The sequence below is a fragment of the Varroa destructor genome, unplaced genomic scaffold, assembly GCF_002443255.2.
Source record: "Varroa destructor unplaced genomic scaffold, Vdes_3.0 BEIS01000006.1, whole genome shotgun sequence".
NCBI lineage: Eukaryota > Metazoa > Arthropoda > Arachnida > Mesostigmata > Varroidae > Varroa > Varroa destructor.
Window position 1 is genome coordinate 8,272,752 of NW_019211459.1, and position 13,921 is coordinate 8,286,672.

The 13,921-nt window shown below is 41.7% G+C and overlaps 2 protein-coding genes across 10 annotated transcripts in view; one reads left to right on the forward strand and one right to left on the reverse strand.

The window, feature by feature from the left end:
- The window catches only part of LOC111252244 (uncharacterized), a 132,994-nt gene that overhangs the window by 105,304 nt on the left and 13,769 nt on the right, over positions 1–13,921 (forward strand). For 5 of the 9 annotated variants that reach the window (XM_086993119.1, XM_086993116.1, XM_086993117.1 and 2 more), the window contains 7 exons: positions 3,027–3,119; positions 3,635–3,777; positions 3,937–4,191; positions 4,433–4,549; positions 4,854–5,007; positions 5,262–5,459; positions 5,770–7,768. In XM_086993119.1, the coding sequence (XP_086849245.1) occupies positions 3,027–3,119; positions 3,635–3,777; positions 3,937–4,191; positions 4,433–4,549; positions 4,854–5,007; positions 5,262–5,459; positions 5,770–5,873 (1,064 nt within the window). In that variant the 3' untranslated portion in view covers positions 5,874–7,768. Of the gene's footprint in view, positions 1–3,026; positions 3,120–3,634; positions 3,778–3,936; positions 4,192–4,432; positions 4,550–4,853; positions 5,008–5,261; positions 5,460–5,769; positions 7,769–13,921 lie in introns of those variants that run through there. The other 4 variants (XR_015330344.1, XR_015330343.1, XR_015330345.1 and 1 more) reach the window with 1 other exon arrangement.
- LOC147754821 (uncharacterized) overlaps positions 9,551–13,921 on the reverse strand; it is a 14,280-nt gene continuing 9,909 nt past the window's right edge. Inside the window, exons 2-4 of the mRNA XM_086993125.1 lie at positions 12,597–12,913; positions 11,553–11,682; positions 9,551–11,102 (exon numbers count right to left, since the gene is read on the reverse strand). Coding sequence (XP_086849251.1) covers positions 11,066–11,102; positions 11,553–11,682; positions 12,597–12,726 — 297 coding nt within the window. The 5' untranslated portion in view covers positions 12,727–12,913 and the 3' untranslated portion in view covers positions 9,551–11,065. The remainder of the gene's footprint in view (positions 11,103–11,552; positions 11,683–12,596; positions 12,914–13,921) is intronic.

Consider the following 13,921-nt stretch of genomic DNA (forward strand, 5'->3'; position numbering starts at 1 on the left):
CTTTGAACGTGTTGTGTCACGCTGACAAGACGTCTCAGCTAAACGCGTCAGGTCGGTTTGTTCTGCTACGCAGTGGTACTTCTGGTACGCAGAGCCACTGAGGGATTTTTTGCATTCTTGATTACGTGCTGTGGTTGTAAGTTCCGTACGCAAGAGATTCAGATGCACGCTGCTAACCGGCTGACTGTTAACAAATACGCGCAACAGGAAGTCCTTTCTACCGTATCAAGTCATGAATAGATATTACGTTTCTATTATTACCAGTATGACTATGATTTCGTTGACGGTAAAGGCGAAGTACTTACGAGGAGCTGGCCTTCTCTTATACATTTTTGCACGCATCTAATAATTGGCAGGCCATATTCAGTTCGCGGGACGTCGATCGTCCCCCGCATCGGCATTTATATTGTGCTCGGCGGGAAAACGATCCGTAACGTACAACAGCCGATCCTATTCGACCTCGTGTCCTCCTAGTCAAGCGACGGCCATTGTAGTTGAGGCAATTATTTAGCTGCTTAAGTAAGTGAGGCGCAAAAAAGAAGAGTGTACATTTTCACGACTTATGACTGTACGACTGTAATCTATTGTGAATTCTGGCCGGTCAAACGAGACTAGCAGCGGCGTTTGCCGGGAATGGTCATCTGAACGACTCAGATTATCGTTGGCGTTTGACTTTGATTAATAAAACGGCTCACAATGGAACGCGCTGAATATGAATGGTGGCTGATTTGTGCGGTGTTTATATGACCTGTCTAAATGCTAAAAAATTATGGAAATCTTGTAGCGACTTCATGTCAAATAGTTTACCCTTCTAAGTCGACCATTTGCCATTTTTTTTTTAGCAATTACGTATCGATCATGGCTCGAAACGTTTGCCAAACATTTAGGCACAACAGACAAGTCAATGATCAGATTATGAAGACGGGATCTTGAACGCATCGTTTTTACCTTGTGCGTTGCGCAATAGTCATGTCGTTATTCCTAGGCTGGCGACACAGCCATGATCGGCATGCAAAATTTGCCGATATCCTAGGCAAATCGCCGACAGTCCTGTGCCAGTATTGATTTTAACGAAGTCCATAAAAACACAAGTCTTTCTCTCCTTCCTTCGCTCTATCTCCAATAAATCATACGTCGGATATAATAGAGCGAAGCTGTCCGAGAGAAATTGCCAGCGACAACACACAGATGAACCGGATAGCCAAAAGAAGCCGGTTGACATCAGCCGCCCACGTGGTTCGAATGAAAAACAGTTTAATCATTCAAGAGCGCACGAACAACAGGCACTAAGCGCAAATTCTGTTGCGTCCGCTCTGAGGATACAGATCGGGCTAAAGATGAGCGCCATCTGGACGAAATGCGTTGAATCTCAGCCGAGACCGCTCAGTGAAACGACAGACCCTTCGGCGGCCAGAGGAGTGCTAGCATCGTTCGTCTCGACGAGAAAAAAAAAACAGAAAAAACTAGAGGATGCAAAGACAGATACACTTTACCGCTCTGCAGACCCTCATCATCACAGATGTACATATGTACACGACAAGAAACCGATAGTGCGAATCACTTTCATTGTGACTGACCGTCGTGTAGCGACGACTGGGTTACATTTGCTGTTAATCAACTCGTTTGGGTCAGCATCTCTGCCTGTTCGCGTCCCTCATAGTACAAAGTTTTGCTACAATTATATCGTATGTTTACAAAAATTCATACCGGTTGTTGAGATACCAGTGGAACTACAATATTAGCCAGCGAGAAGAACCAGTTGTATCAGGAGTGTGTCCAGAGGAGGACTGCACCTGTTCGTGCAAACTTTAATCGATTGGCTAGCCTATTTTGTGTGTGTTTGCCGTTGATGAGAACTTGGGAAATCGAGACTGAATCGTATCTTCTGATTGAAGTTGAAGAGAGGTATTGTCCTCGTTCGAGACCAACGTACGCTTAAACAATACCTGTCGGCCGATAGACAAGTTACCAGACAAAGTTAACGTTAAACACTCAAACACGAAGAGTTTTGTGGCGAAGAACTTTTCGCAGCAACGTTTGGGTCAGCAATTTCATACCGTTGTTATTCTTCTTACCGCTGTCGTGTTTCACGTAGAACTGCGCTCTCGTCTGCTGCGAAGCGATGTCACCGATAATTGCATTGTGGTCACGATGGATTACGCCAAGTAAGAGACAATCTCATTGGTTTGTATTGAAAGCACACGAATCATATCATAGATTTTCTGCAGACTAAGCTTCGCTTTTAAGACGCATCTTTCAGCAGCTCGTTTGACAAAAAGTATAAATCTGGGACGTAGCTTTAGCCACGTGAACAACTAAGTGGCAGACTAGGTCTGTAAAAAAGGTCGCGTTGGTTTATGTATTTAGCCCTTTTCAATGAAGTCGCATTTGTTTCACTGTGTCCGCAAGCAATTTCAGGTCACTGGATATTGCTCGAATCAGCGTCCAGTTTTTCTTAAATTGCCCGTACGATTACGCTTCTTTCTAGTAATTGATATGAACTATCCGCTTTGGCTTAACTTGATTAACTTATTTTTTCTGTATACAAATTGATATTTGTTTAGACCGATTTGGCGTAATTGCATCGCTTTCCTACAACAATGTGTTGCCTTCTAGCTGGTATCTACAGTTTGAAGATTGATTATTTCCATCACGAGAGGGCATTTTCTCTATTTTGACCGCAAGCCCAAGCCTGTTTTTAGGGATAAAGTTAAACTGCATGTGACAATCGAAGTGATTGAACGTAGTGTAAGGGCAGAAACTTTACTAATGATAAAAATTATAATTATTGACCGTAATAAAAAAGGAATTTGCCTAAAGCCAAGAATCCTTATGTATTCTTTAGATGATCGGGATTTCATCTTGATTGACCTTTTCCTGCTAGCGACTAATTTTTTTGTATAGCAAATACAATTACAAGGAAAAGCTAGCAACAGCATTTACATAAGAAATAGCTGCTAAAGATCCATCGGTTCTATCTACGCAGTTGTATCTACTAGCGTAACTTGTGCCTCTTGAAATTCCAGAAAATTTAAAAAAGGAACTTCGGGACGAAGTATGTGCGCGTAGACGGGACGTGGAGGATTTTGAACAAACCAGAGATCATAAATTAGCTGACTGTAAGTATTCAGGTGCTGGTAAGTGTAGTGCGACTAAAATCAAATATATTATCACCATACCGGAAGGTTTTCCCGACGGGTGTTAAAGTATTTTTACTCACTACACTTAAACTGTCGAACGATAATTACAGACCTTATTACAAACATATCTATTACTGGCCACTATCAGATTCTGTTTCGTTAATATAGGATTTGATGTGATTTTTTTCTATTAACAACCGCGTTTCCGGAACAAAAGATATTTTAAGTTGTATTTGAAACACTAAGTGCTTTGAAGGAATCCCCAAATTTGTCTTAAACATGGTCGTTATTAGCACACGTGTACAGGATACCCATGTACAACCTATGTCTAAGTAAGCAATAGAGTACTTTTGTATTAGCTGAACCATTTGCGGCTAAACGGGACATTTACAATAGCCAGTTTCCTCGGACGAGCACATGTGTCGCTTTAGAAAATGTTTCGCAAATCGTGCTGTGAGCTACACATACATATGGTGGGCTTTGTGTGTTTTCAGTGGAGCAAAAACATGCCGCAGCTGTGGCTCTTCTCGAAAAAGATTTTGGGCGCCGATTAGAAGAGGCTCTTGAAAAGGAGCGGCAAAAAGCGGAGTCTGCCAATGATGAGGTCGTTTCTAAACGGCAGTTAGAAGAGCTCAAGGTATTTCCAAAGCACATGTCCTACTACGAAAACATAACTATTTTCTCAAATTTTCCATAATTCGAAATGGCGATACTTGGTGTCCCTTCTATTACCCTTTATAGTATACAGCCGACATCCGTATCTCCCTAATCGATCTTTTTCTACCCCTAACGATAGATTGAACATGCCCGGGCCCTGGAGCGCCTTAAAGCTTGTCGAGCAGAGGAGATCAATGCTCTGACTGACGCCCAACAGGATTTAGAGCGCCGCCTGGTAGAAAAGACCAGCCAGTGCCGCCGAGTCGAGGAGGAGGCCGTGGCGCTCAAGGACAAACTCCTGCAATCCGCAGATTCACAGGCGCAGTGGCTCACCAAGAAGGTGGCCTCACTCGAAAAGGAGGTCGAGTCACTTAATGCCGTCCTAGAACTAAAGGTAAGAGAAATAAACTATCGAATAAATGTAGCGTGGCCATTTCCGTTGTCATCATTATTACTTTGAGGCCTGCATACTGGTGCAACTTGATGCATGAGAAGCATATAAATAGTGAACATTGAATTAGTAATGTGCATTTCCAAACATGATTATGGAAAACCGAAACGTAAAACGTTACGAAATTACTTTGTAAGTTCTCTAGATCTTTTCTAACTGAAGCAATTATTTTTTGTTTAACTAGACTGCCGAAACACGCGAACTTATGCTGGACAGGCGTGAGAATCAGGAGCGTAAGGAAAAGATGGTTACTATGCAAGAGGTTATCGATAAGCACCGGGCACGCATCGAAGACCTGACGGTTTGTAGGACATTGCTCAAAAAAGGAAACGACTAGAACATGTGTTAAGATTCCATTGCTCCTAGACTTCTAGGAAACAGGAACGAATAGCGAAAATTTCGATAAATATTACATAATTTGGAGTTTCCGTAGCAACAGATACGATTAAAGGCACGCTAGCCCCTAATGGTCAGCATATGTTTCTTAATTTGTGCTCACCTGCTAGCTCTATAATTTTTGCGCTTTGTGCTATGATAATTTGAAATTGTTGAACGTTCAAAATTAGCAGAATAATCACTTAATTCGAAATTATTTTTACATGAAGGCTCAACTGGACCGTAAGACCGCAGTACAGCAACAGCTTACAGCTGAAAATGTGAAACTTCACGAGCTATCTGCGAAAAAGGATCGGATCATTACGCAGCTCGATCATGATTTCGAAGCACTCAAATATCGCGCAAGGGACTCGAATAGTTTTAGTGAGTATAAAACCCATAAGAATCGATTTTTTAGTATATCAATTAACGCTGCATATGAAATTGGCTAACAGGCCATAAGGCTTATTTTTCGAAACGATCGACCATCTCAAATGTGAGGAACTTCGATACCTTTCGCAAATTCGCTCGGTCGCCTATTTAGGCTAACATGTTCAGCTCATAAAACGACTGATCATCATTCTTTACAATAGGTCCGTAATTTCTATGTCCCATTATAATGCGCGTATCATTTCCAGTCGTCGACGTAGCTACCCCAACGCACCGTCCGTTGCAAGAGTCGAGGAGCGTTGGCGCAGCAGCTACGACGCCAGAGGCCGATGGAGTCATGAGCCGTTCATGGCACGTGCCCTTTGGCGATGCACGAAGCGCCCGTCGAATAAACCGTCGAACAAGCCGGAAAAGCTCTAGCTCCGAGTCGAAGGTCTCCGATGAAGGTAAAGCAATAACCGTAATAACGATATTTTTGTCATTAGCATTGCTAGTTCGTCTTCCCTTCACTGATGATACAACACATCAGTCATCTGCAATAACGAAGCCAAAAAGTAAGAACGTGCCATATTATTGATACAGGTATAATCTATAAATATAAGTCATATCCATAGGGCACCGGAACATCGGGCAGACATCAAACGACACGCAAGTCCTCTATGCGTCGTTATGTACTATATAATATGGATGAAAATATCTTATCGTACGCTTCTTAAAAGTATGTTAATCTTTCTGCTGTGTTCTATTCATAAATAGATTCACGAGTACCAACTGCTTTGGACGAGGTCTTCTCACATGAGGAGCAGGTCGTCCTCGGAGAAACCGTAGGATCTGGCCAAGTCGCCGTATCACGAGCTTAAGGTTTGCATACAATCATTAAGGATAATTTAGCCTGGCCTTCTTCGCTCTCGAATCTGAAATTTCTGGTCCCGATTGGCGTTTTCAGCATATGATAAATCGAAGCTGGCGATAAATGTCCTTTATCTTGGTCAAGAAAAAATGTAACAGACTGAGACTTTTATCGTTATTACCCATTAAAGAGAATGCCGAAAAAAATTCAAGGCAACATTTTACGTTTGAATGAAGACCTATTTATGTCCTTTTTTCTTGTGTAAATCATCTTCTTTGCTGTACATACGTTTGATGGCTTATGGCTATACCAACAAAATAAAAACTGAAAAAACAACGGGAGAGGTGACGCATGACAAAACAATAATTACCGACTTCGTAGAGGGGCGGGGCGTGGGGAGGGGGTAGTATGTGGATTCGCAGTGGTAGCGTGGAAAGGCGTTGCACAGCGCTTGACAGTGATGAAGAGGCGAAGACCTTTCTCAGGTCATGTAGACACATAAGAATTGGATAGAGCAACGGAAGCTCGACAACTCGGGACGGAGTGAGTGACCGATTTCTTAATATCTTTGATAGATGATAAATACAGATGATAAGAGATCGTATATGATAAATAGGAATCTGATGGTGAGCTGGCTATACGCACAAAATGTCTTGCTACGATAAGTACTCGCTGTCTGCGAACCGTTCTCAAAACAGAAGATAGCCAAAATGCTGCCTGCGACGCGCCGCGTGGTTAAAGCACTGTAGATATATTAGTATTACAGCAAGTTCAAGTGTGTGGACATAGGTCCTAAGTTGTAGTGGAACAGAACAACAATTGTTAGTTACCACCAGGAAGGCGGTTGATTTCTCGGCAGTCTCATGACCTTCGCGTGAACGGAATAATAACATTTCAGTCACGTTATGTACGTCGTAGCATTGGCACTGGAACTGAGGCATGCGTTTAGCTGTATAGTTAGCGGACAGATAGATAAAGACAGGGAAATCCGAAAAGCAATAAAAGCTGAACGGGCTCTAGCTTGTTATGGCAGTAACGCTAACGCGACACAATGACATACTGATGGTGATGACGATAAAACAGCCTGTATAACACGCTTTTACCTAAAACTATATATATATATATATATATATATATATATATATATACAGGTGTGGCCTGAATATTGTGTACAGCAGTGATTCATATATTGAAGATGTACGGCTGTGCTGCTTGGCGAGTCGGATCTGAGTCTCTGCTGCACCGGCGTCGCCGTTTAAGTAGACTGCTTTTAAACGTATATAATATGGACCACTTAGAACGATCAGCGCAGCACGTCTTTCTTACAATCGGTCATTGAGCAGCGTCCCTTTTACGACCGTTGTCGATGAGATTTGGATGGAACTAAGTAGGGGGACGGATTGGTGCGAGAACCGTCTATTTGTCAATGAGGTCAAGAGCTGAACGGTCAGCGCGTTGATGAGAACCGCCTTACCCAGTCTACCACAACCATAATACGGTAAAATAAGACGAGGCCTGAGCGTGACCGCCCTAAAGGTAATGAAAAACGAAACAATGATGGAAAAGCAAACGTAAATAATAGTAGATGTACTGTCCAGTTTAAGTACCGTAATTGTCAAAGAACAAGAAGCAAAAAAAAATCTATAATAAACCGTTAATAATCACCTCAAAAACTGGACGGTGATTGTGATATGAGCGAAACAGAATTGCGCGACCCCTTATTTTCTAATTGCTCTATCCGTTTAGGAAACCATATTGATCGAAAACATCCTATGATTGTTTATTATACAATGAGACATAGATGAGTACAATTAAAACATAACTATACGTGAATGTATTATATATACGTACATATATCATTAATAAAAGGAAGCTCCGCTGGAGATAGCTGCCAAGCTGTCGGAATCTTTGAAGTAGTTATTACGAAGTTACGTTTATGGAGCTGGACAATTCAGCGGAGTTATGAGAGTGACTTTTGAAGGTGCTGCATTCAGAAATATTCAACCTGAAAGCAAGCTCCCTAGAAAAGTATGAGAATCTATGGCACCTAACAGAAAAGAATCATCGATGTTTTTCAGCACAGAGCTCGAAAGCCCCTAACGGAATGATCATTCATTCTGCATAATAAATTGGCAACGCTCGATAGCCAGATTTGTTTAAACTTTCCGTATAAATATCTGATGTACGTAGAGGGACGTTAGACGGCCGACAGTATAATCTTGAAATAAAGGGTAACCCTTTATCTAGGTTTGATGGCGACCCTAGGAACACACCGGTGAAGCTCTCCCAGACTCACATTAACTAGGATTTATACAAATTAGGCCCAATTTCTATTGTCGCTAGACAAGTTCCGGATCAGTTGCATTAGAAGTCTGAACGAAATGATTCTCTATTGACATGACTCTGTCATTTTTGCTCTACGTAGTAAAAGCTTCAGAGAAACTGGTGCAACTAAAAACCATAGAAACAGTGAAAACATTCGCACAATTATTTTCTTTTTTTTGTGGCAATAAGGACCATACAGCGCAGACAAAAGGACATTAAATAAATCCTTACTTTTTTCCAGAGTAGTAGTTGAATGGGCAAAGGGCTAACAGATGACTTCTGTAACTAGCTTTTGCTTACTCGATATAGATACTTGCTACAGACTGATTCATCCCATAACTTGAAGAAAAGTAACGATTTTTCGCCGTAATCAACTGCGGAAGTAAGCGAATTTCGTTGGGACGCAAATATACGCCTTAAATGAAAATATTCAATAAAACGTAATCTGATGACAAGAATAGCGGTATTTATTGTAAGTCGAAAGTTTCCAGCATTGAGGTATGTCGTTCGAAAAAGCCAGATTGATTGGCTCTGCATTTAGTAAGTAGATCTAATTGCTTCTTATCCATTGAGCGGAACTAGGATATATTTAACTAAAAATGGGAAGTATATCAGAATGAAGTATATTAGTAATATTCTTAGTAGAAAGACGAGCTACAATGTGCTAATTACCGGCTGAACTATTTATGCTAACTTTTGTCAATTTCGCGAGCTGTCTGGTATATGATAAACAAACGCTAAACCATCACATCCTTGGAAACATTGAAGTTCTTCATCACTGAATCAGGGCCCTGCAGTTGTTCCAAAGCATCCGAACAGTAATCGGCTTCTGATCTTGTGGGTAGCGACAGGAGGGTGGTAAATAGTGAATCAAAGGACTTCAGTTGTAGATTTGTTGGGCAGAAATATTCATGGGCAAGGCAGTCTTGGTACATATTGGGATAATCGACAACGATTTTGACCCCTCGGCGGCCAATACCAGCTATCTAGTATGATACACAGACAGAGATAAGTGAAGGGAATCTTTTAGGGAAATACGCTAAGAGCGGAGAATTCGATATGAAAACAGACACTTTAGAGAAGGCATGAGAAACTGAGGTACATTACAAGGTTTGCTATAGATCTACAATAAAGTGTAGTAGCTTTTTCTAGACAAAAAAGCACCAGGTAAGTTCCAACAAAACTTCAAAAAAAGCTACAACAACTACTACCAAAATAAGCAAAAGGTAATTTTTGTAAATTTTCATTTCCGTAGTAACAAACTTAATGGATTTAGGCTAGGCGAATTACACTGAGGCACGGATCTACATATTATAATCACCAGTCTTAAACAATAATGCTGAGTAAAAACGTAGTTCTCAATCAGGGGTAATAGCATTCCCTTATTTATTCTAAATCGGGTGTTCCCAGCTGTAGGACTTGTTGATGGAGGATTTTATCCTACCCATAGATATTAGGATGAGTCTTTCTATTTCGACGTTTATCTCTTTTAATGCGGCCTATGGTCTCACTGCCCCTAAGTAACATTTGGCGTTAGCCGCTGAAGTGGCGGCGTGTGACCGGACGCTGTTACATACTTCTACCGACTTTCTCGCTTAGGATACTTGATGCGTCCAATCGCCGCACACCCAGCTAAAAATTGTGTATTTCTCCACTGGAAAGCCCTGACACAGAGTCGGCCACAGTTGATTCGCCGCAAGCTATCGGGATGTCCCACCTCCCCAGATCTTTTTGGGATAATCGTTCTTCCGCAATCGGCAGACGATATCGTCGTTGTTCTTGCGAACGCTTTAAAAATAGTTAGGTTTTCTATGTTAGTGCGTGTACGTATGTGCATGTGTTTGTGCGCCAGCTGTACACTCAGTTAAGTCGAGTGATATTATTAATATTTTTTCCTTCGTGTTGTTCTCCATCCACGACTACCTATAAACCAATTAATTGACGATAGTTCAAAAACCGATAGGGATATTCGGTCAGGAGGACGTCTTGTGAATGGCTCTTGAAGGAAAACGTGCAGTTATTTGATTGGTTCATGTACTGTTCCTGATGGCATCACAATCCAATGATCTGTGATGTGGCCTGTTTTTTACCCGTTTTATCAGCAGTAGTTATATTAATAAACTCCTTTGTTCCTGGATTCCATAGAGGTTCTTTACGAGGCAGAGCTGTTTCTAACGTTCAAACGCCATTTAGCATTTGGGATTTGCAATACATTGTCTCGTTAGTAACAACTAGCTTTAGCTCGACGTTACCCAGCGCCAAGAGAAAGGGATTTTCAAATCACTGTCGTTGTTGTCATTAGTCCACATCGGTGGCATCGTTTCCTCGGAAATCTCTTCGTACATACGCCAGCTTCGCAGACGGCACCTTCACTCACTGTTGATTACATAACTGTTCTTTACGGATCAGCCGCTTTTCCATCCAAATGTGTCTTCTTTTTAGCCACTAAGATCTATTTGTATGAGTCTCCTGAGATCCGAAAACTTGCTTGGAGTACCAACCAATCAACTTTCTTCGATTATTTCCTCGCATTGTGTCATTTTCAATTTTTTAGCTAGGTGTCATTTGAAATGTGCCCCTTCTTCTGTATTTGAGGACCGCCTCCTTACTCGTTGTCAGTCCCCTTTCTTAAAAGCGCTGAGTTACTGCACCTTACAGCCTCTAACGGCAACTCGCAACTGCACCGAAAAAGAAACCCAGTCCTTAGTATTAATCTCATGGGCTTTTTTGACATGTTCGTTCGTTCCTTAATATTTAGCTTCCTTCTGGTTCTGCGATAGCCGACTGTTCTGTTTTGACGTTAGATAACGCTTGCACACCGAGGACCAGTGCCAGCCAGACCGACCTGGTCCTTTTCACAGTACGCCGCAAAACTAGTTACTGCGACGGTTCATCAAAGTTGTTGCCTGTACGCCTGAAAAATACACAGATTGAATTGATTAGAGATGTGAGATTTATACGTATACTACTACGTATTTGGTTAAGTAAATCTAGAATTGATTCATCTGAATATGGAGAAGCACACGAAATACGTTACTAATGTTACCAGTATTCTTATATATGATCCAGAGAGGCCGATTTGGAAATCTGTGATACATCACTTACTAACGATCTAGCCTAAATGCTGCGTCTGTTGCGCGAGAAACTGAGCTGATACAATCTTTTCTTTCATATATGTTAGTCATAATAATTGGAAAAGCTTATAGCTTGATATTCTTCATCGTATTAAAACAATTATCAATTTATTCTATCGTTATCATTATGAGTAACATTCAATTTATTATATCATCATATCATTTTTCCGCAAATGGTATCAAGAGAAAGAAATAAAAGCTTATATGGATCGAATATTCTTAAACATTACCTCGTGCAACGGTAATAATCGCCCACGCGCGTCTGCGTACATAGGCACATCGGACTAACCAACAATCGATCACGGAAAATGATTGGTGACGGGATCTCCTCGGTACCGCTCCCGACGCCTGACTGCGCACCTATAGCGAAGCGTAATGAAAGCACGATAACAATTTCAACGTTAACAGCGTTACACAGACAAAACCAGATCCGTTGAAACATTGTAACGGTCCATCAAGGGGTAACGGGTAGAGCACTGCAGTTGCTCAACAATAGACGAACACCACTAGGCTTAAAATTGGCCCACTAGAAATGGCGGAAAAGTGCCAAATAATAAGTGAATAATCGATAAATTTCCCATAGTATTTAGGTTAATGTTGTATTTCATCACAGCAGATGAGAGCGGAACGGACATGGCACAAACGTTGGTGATGCAAGACGGCTTGGAGTCTTCCTGCAGATGCGAGTCTTTTGCGGATTCGATGTCGATCAGCGCGCCGGCGACTAGCTGACGTAAGCTGTATTTCTTACGACGTATTTTCTTACTCACCGAAAACTGACGTATTTGCCCATGATTGGTCCGTTACGCAAAAATACCCATGGCAAAGCCAGTCGTGGTCTTCCCTTGTACATATCAGAGTAATTGCACGTTCGTCTGTAAATATATCCCAGTTTGGTCACTTTTGCCAGCGTTCTCACAAAGACTGGCCAAATTCTTTGTTTATATACCAAATCGGCCTAGCCAAAATTAGCATGGCGAAGCCATCCTTGGTGTTCTATCAGTTGCTCGTTTACTAGCAAGTAACGTGGTCCGTTGGGGAAAAATATTTTGACCCCAGATTTGCGGTTTATCCCTGCATCCTCATCCCGAACTCTTCACTCGCATTTCCCGTCCTCCGTTCATCAAGGATGACCATAATAAGGGCCGACACGGCGCGCCCGCGTAAGGACCGTAGTAATTTCATCACTGTAAACAATTCGACCCACTCTGTAACGGGATAATTTGTAAGCTGCCCATTGTGCGCAATTACATGACTGCAATCATGGTACTCACCAACGACTATAGGTATCTCTGCCCGCTTGCCATACCGTCCATTTGGCACAAAAGTTCGTTGACTCATAGCTACCAGCACTATCGTAGCGATGACCAAAGCGCGGACGACAACATCTGAAGCTACGGCCATTGCCTCTTTCTTTCCTTTGAAGGAGTGTTTAATTACTAATGAGAGCTATCACCCTAACCGATCCGAGGTTGCAGTTGTATTCTACGTACTAAGGCAGCGGCGAGAAGAGACGGCAGCGATTAGGCTGGGTCAATAATTAGCGGCTAGTTCTTTACCCTGTGGTACGAGCGATTTCTGCCACGATTGACTGAAAAAAACAGGGAGAGAGAGAGAGAGAGAGAGAGAGAGAGAGAGGGGGGGGGGGGATAGAAAGTTAGGAGGAATGAGTTTCATAGGACTGTTAGTTGCCCTTGCGGTGTCTATACGATGTGACCCTATTTATGACCTAGTACCTTGGTTCCTAATTACACTTACTAGTTGAAGTTCAAATGTCAAAGTTAAACCTAACTATCTGACGAACACTGATACGATGCAGATGCCTGTGCTTCTTAAAAATAGAGGAAAAAATTAGTGAAAATTTTAGGTCTAGGTGCCTAAGCCTGGTCACATTGAAAGCCGCCAGTTTTGGTACTTGTTAGTCGCCTTACGAATGCTGCCGGAGAAGCACACGAAAAACCTCGAAAAAGTTTAGGGAGAACAACGAGAATTTACCGTAGAGAGTAGCAGAGTTGTACTGAAGATATACAATATTGGTACTATAATGTTACAGCAAATGGTTAAAGTGGTCACTCGTGTCAGCAAACGATATTGCAGTCTACTTCTATGAAAACACAACGGACCAATAAAACCTCGTATTTTTGGAAGCCGTATTTTTTTCACACAATAGTGCCAACGCTGTCGCAGCTTCCATGCGATCATATAACTATCATTCGCGTTCCCATATGAAATTGCTATGGGCTTTCGAAGTAAATCGATGAAGGTACGCACGTGCACCAGTTGTTCTTCCTAAGGCGTGTAAAGCCTTTTACACGGCTTCATACCGGGGGAATAAGCGAACCCAAGCCAGCTTTAATAGTCCTCAACCCAGGAAGTAATAAAAAATACAATAATGGCAAAAGGTATGAGGTTTGACGTTCTCATTAAATAATCAGACCTATGTGTTTTCGATTAGTGCGCAGACGGTCCATTAGTATTTCGGAAAGCTGGAGATGTCTGGTTGCGTGTATCGTTTTATTTTTAGGCTTTTTATGCCCGTCGGAAGTATTTTATATTCACTTACTTTCATATTTGTTTACTTTAGCAATATATATATATA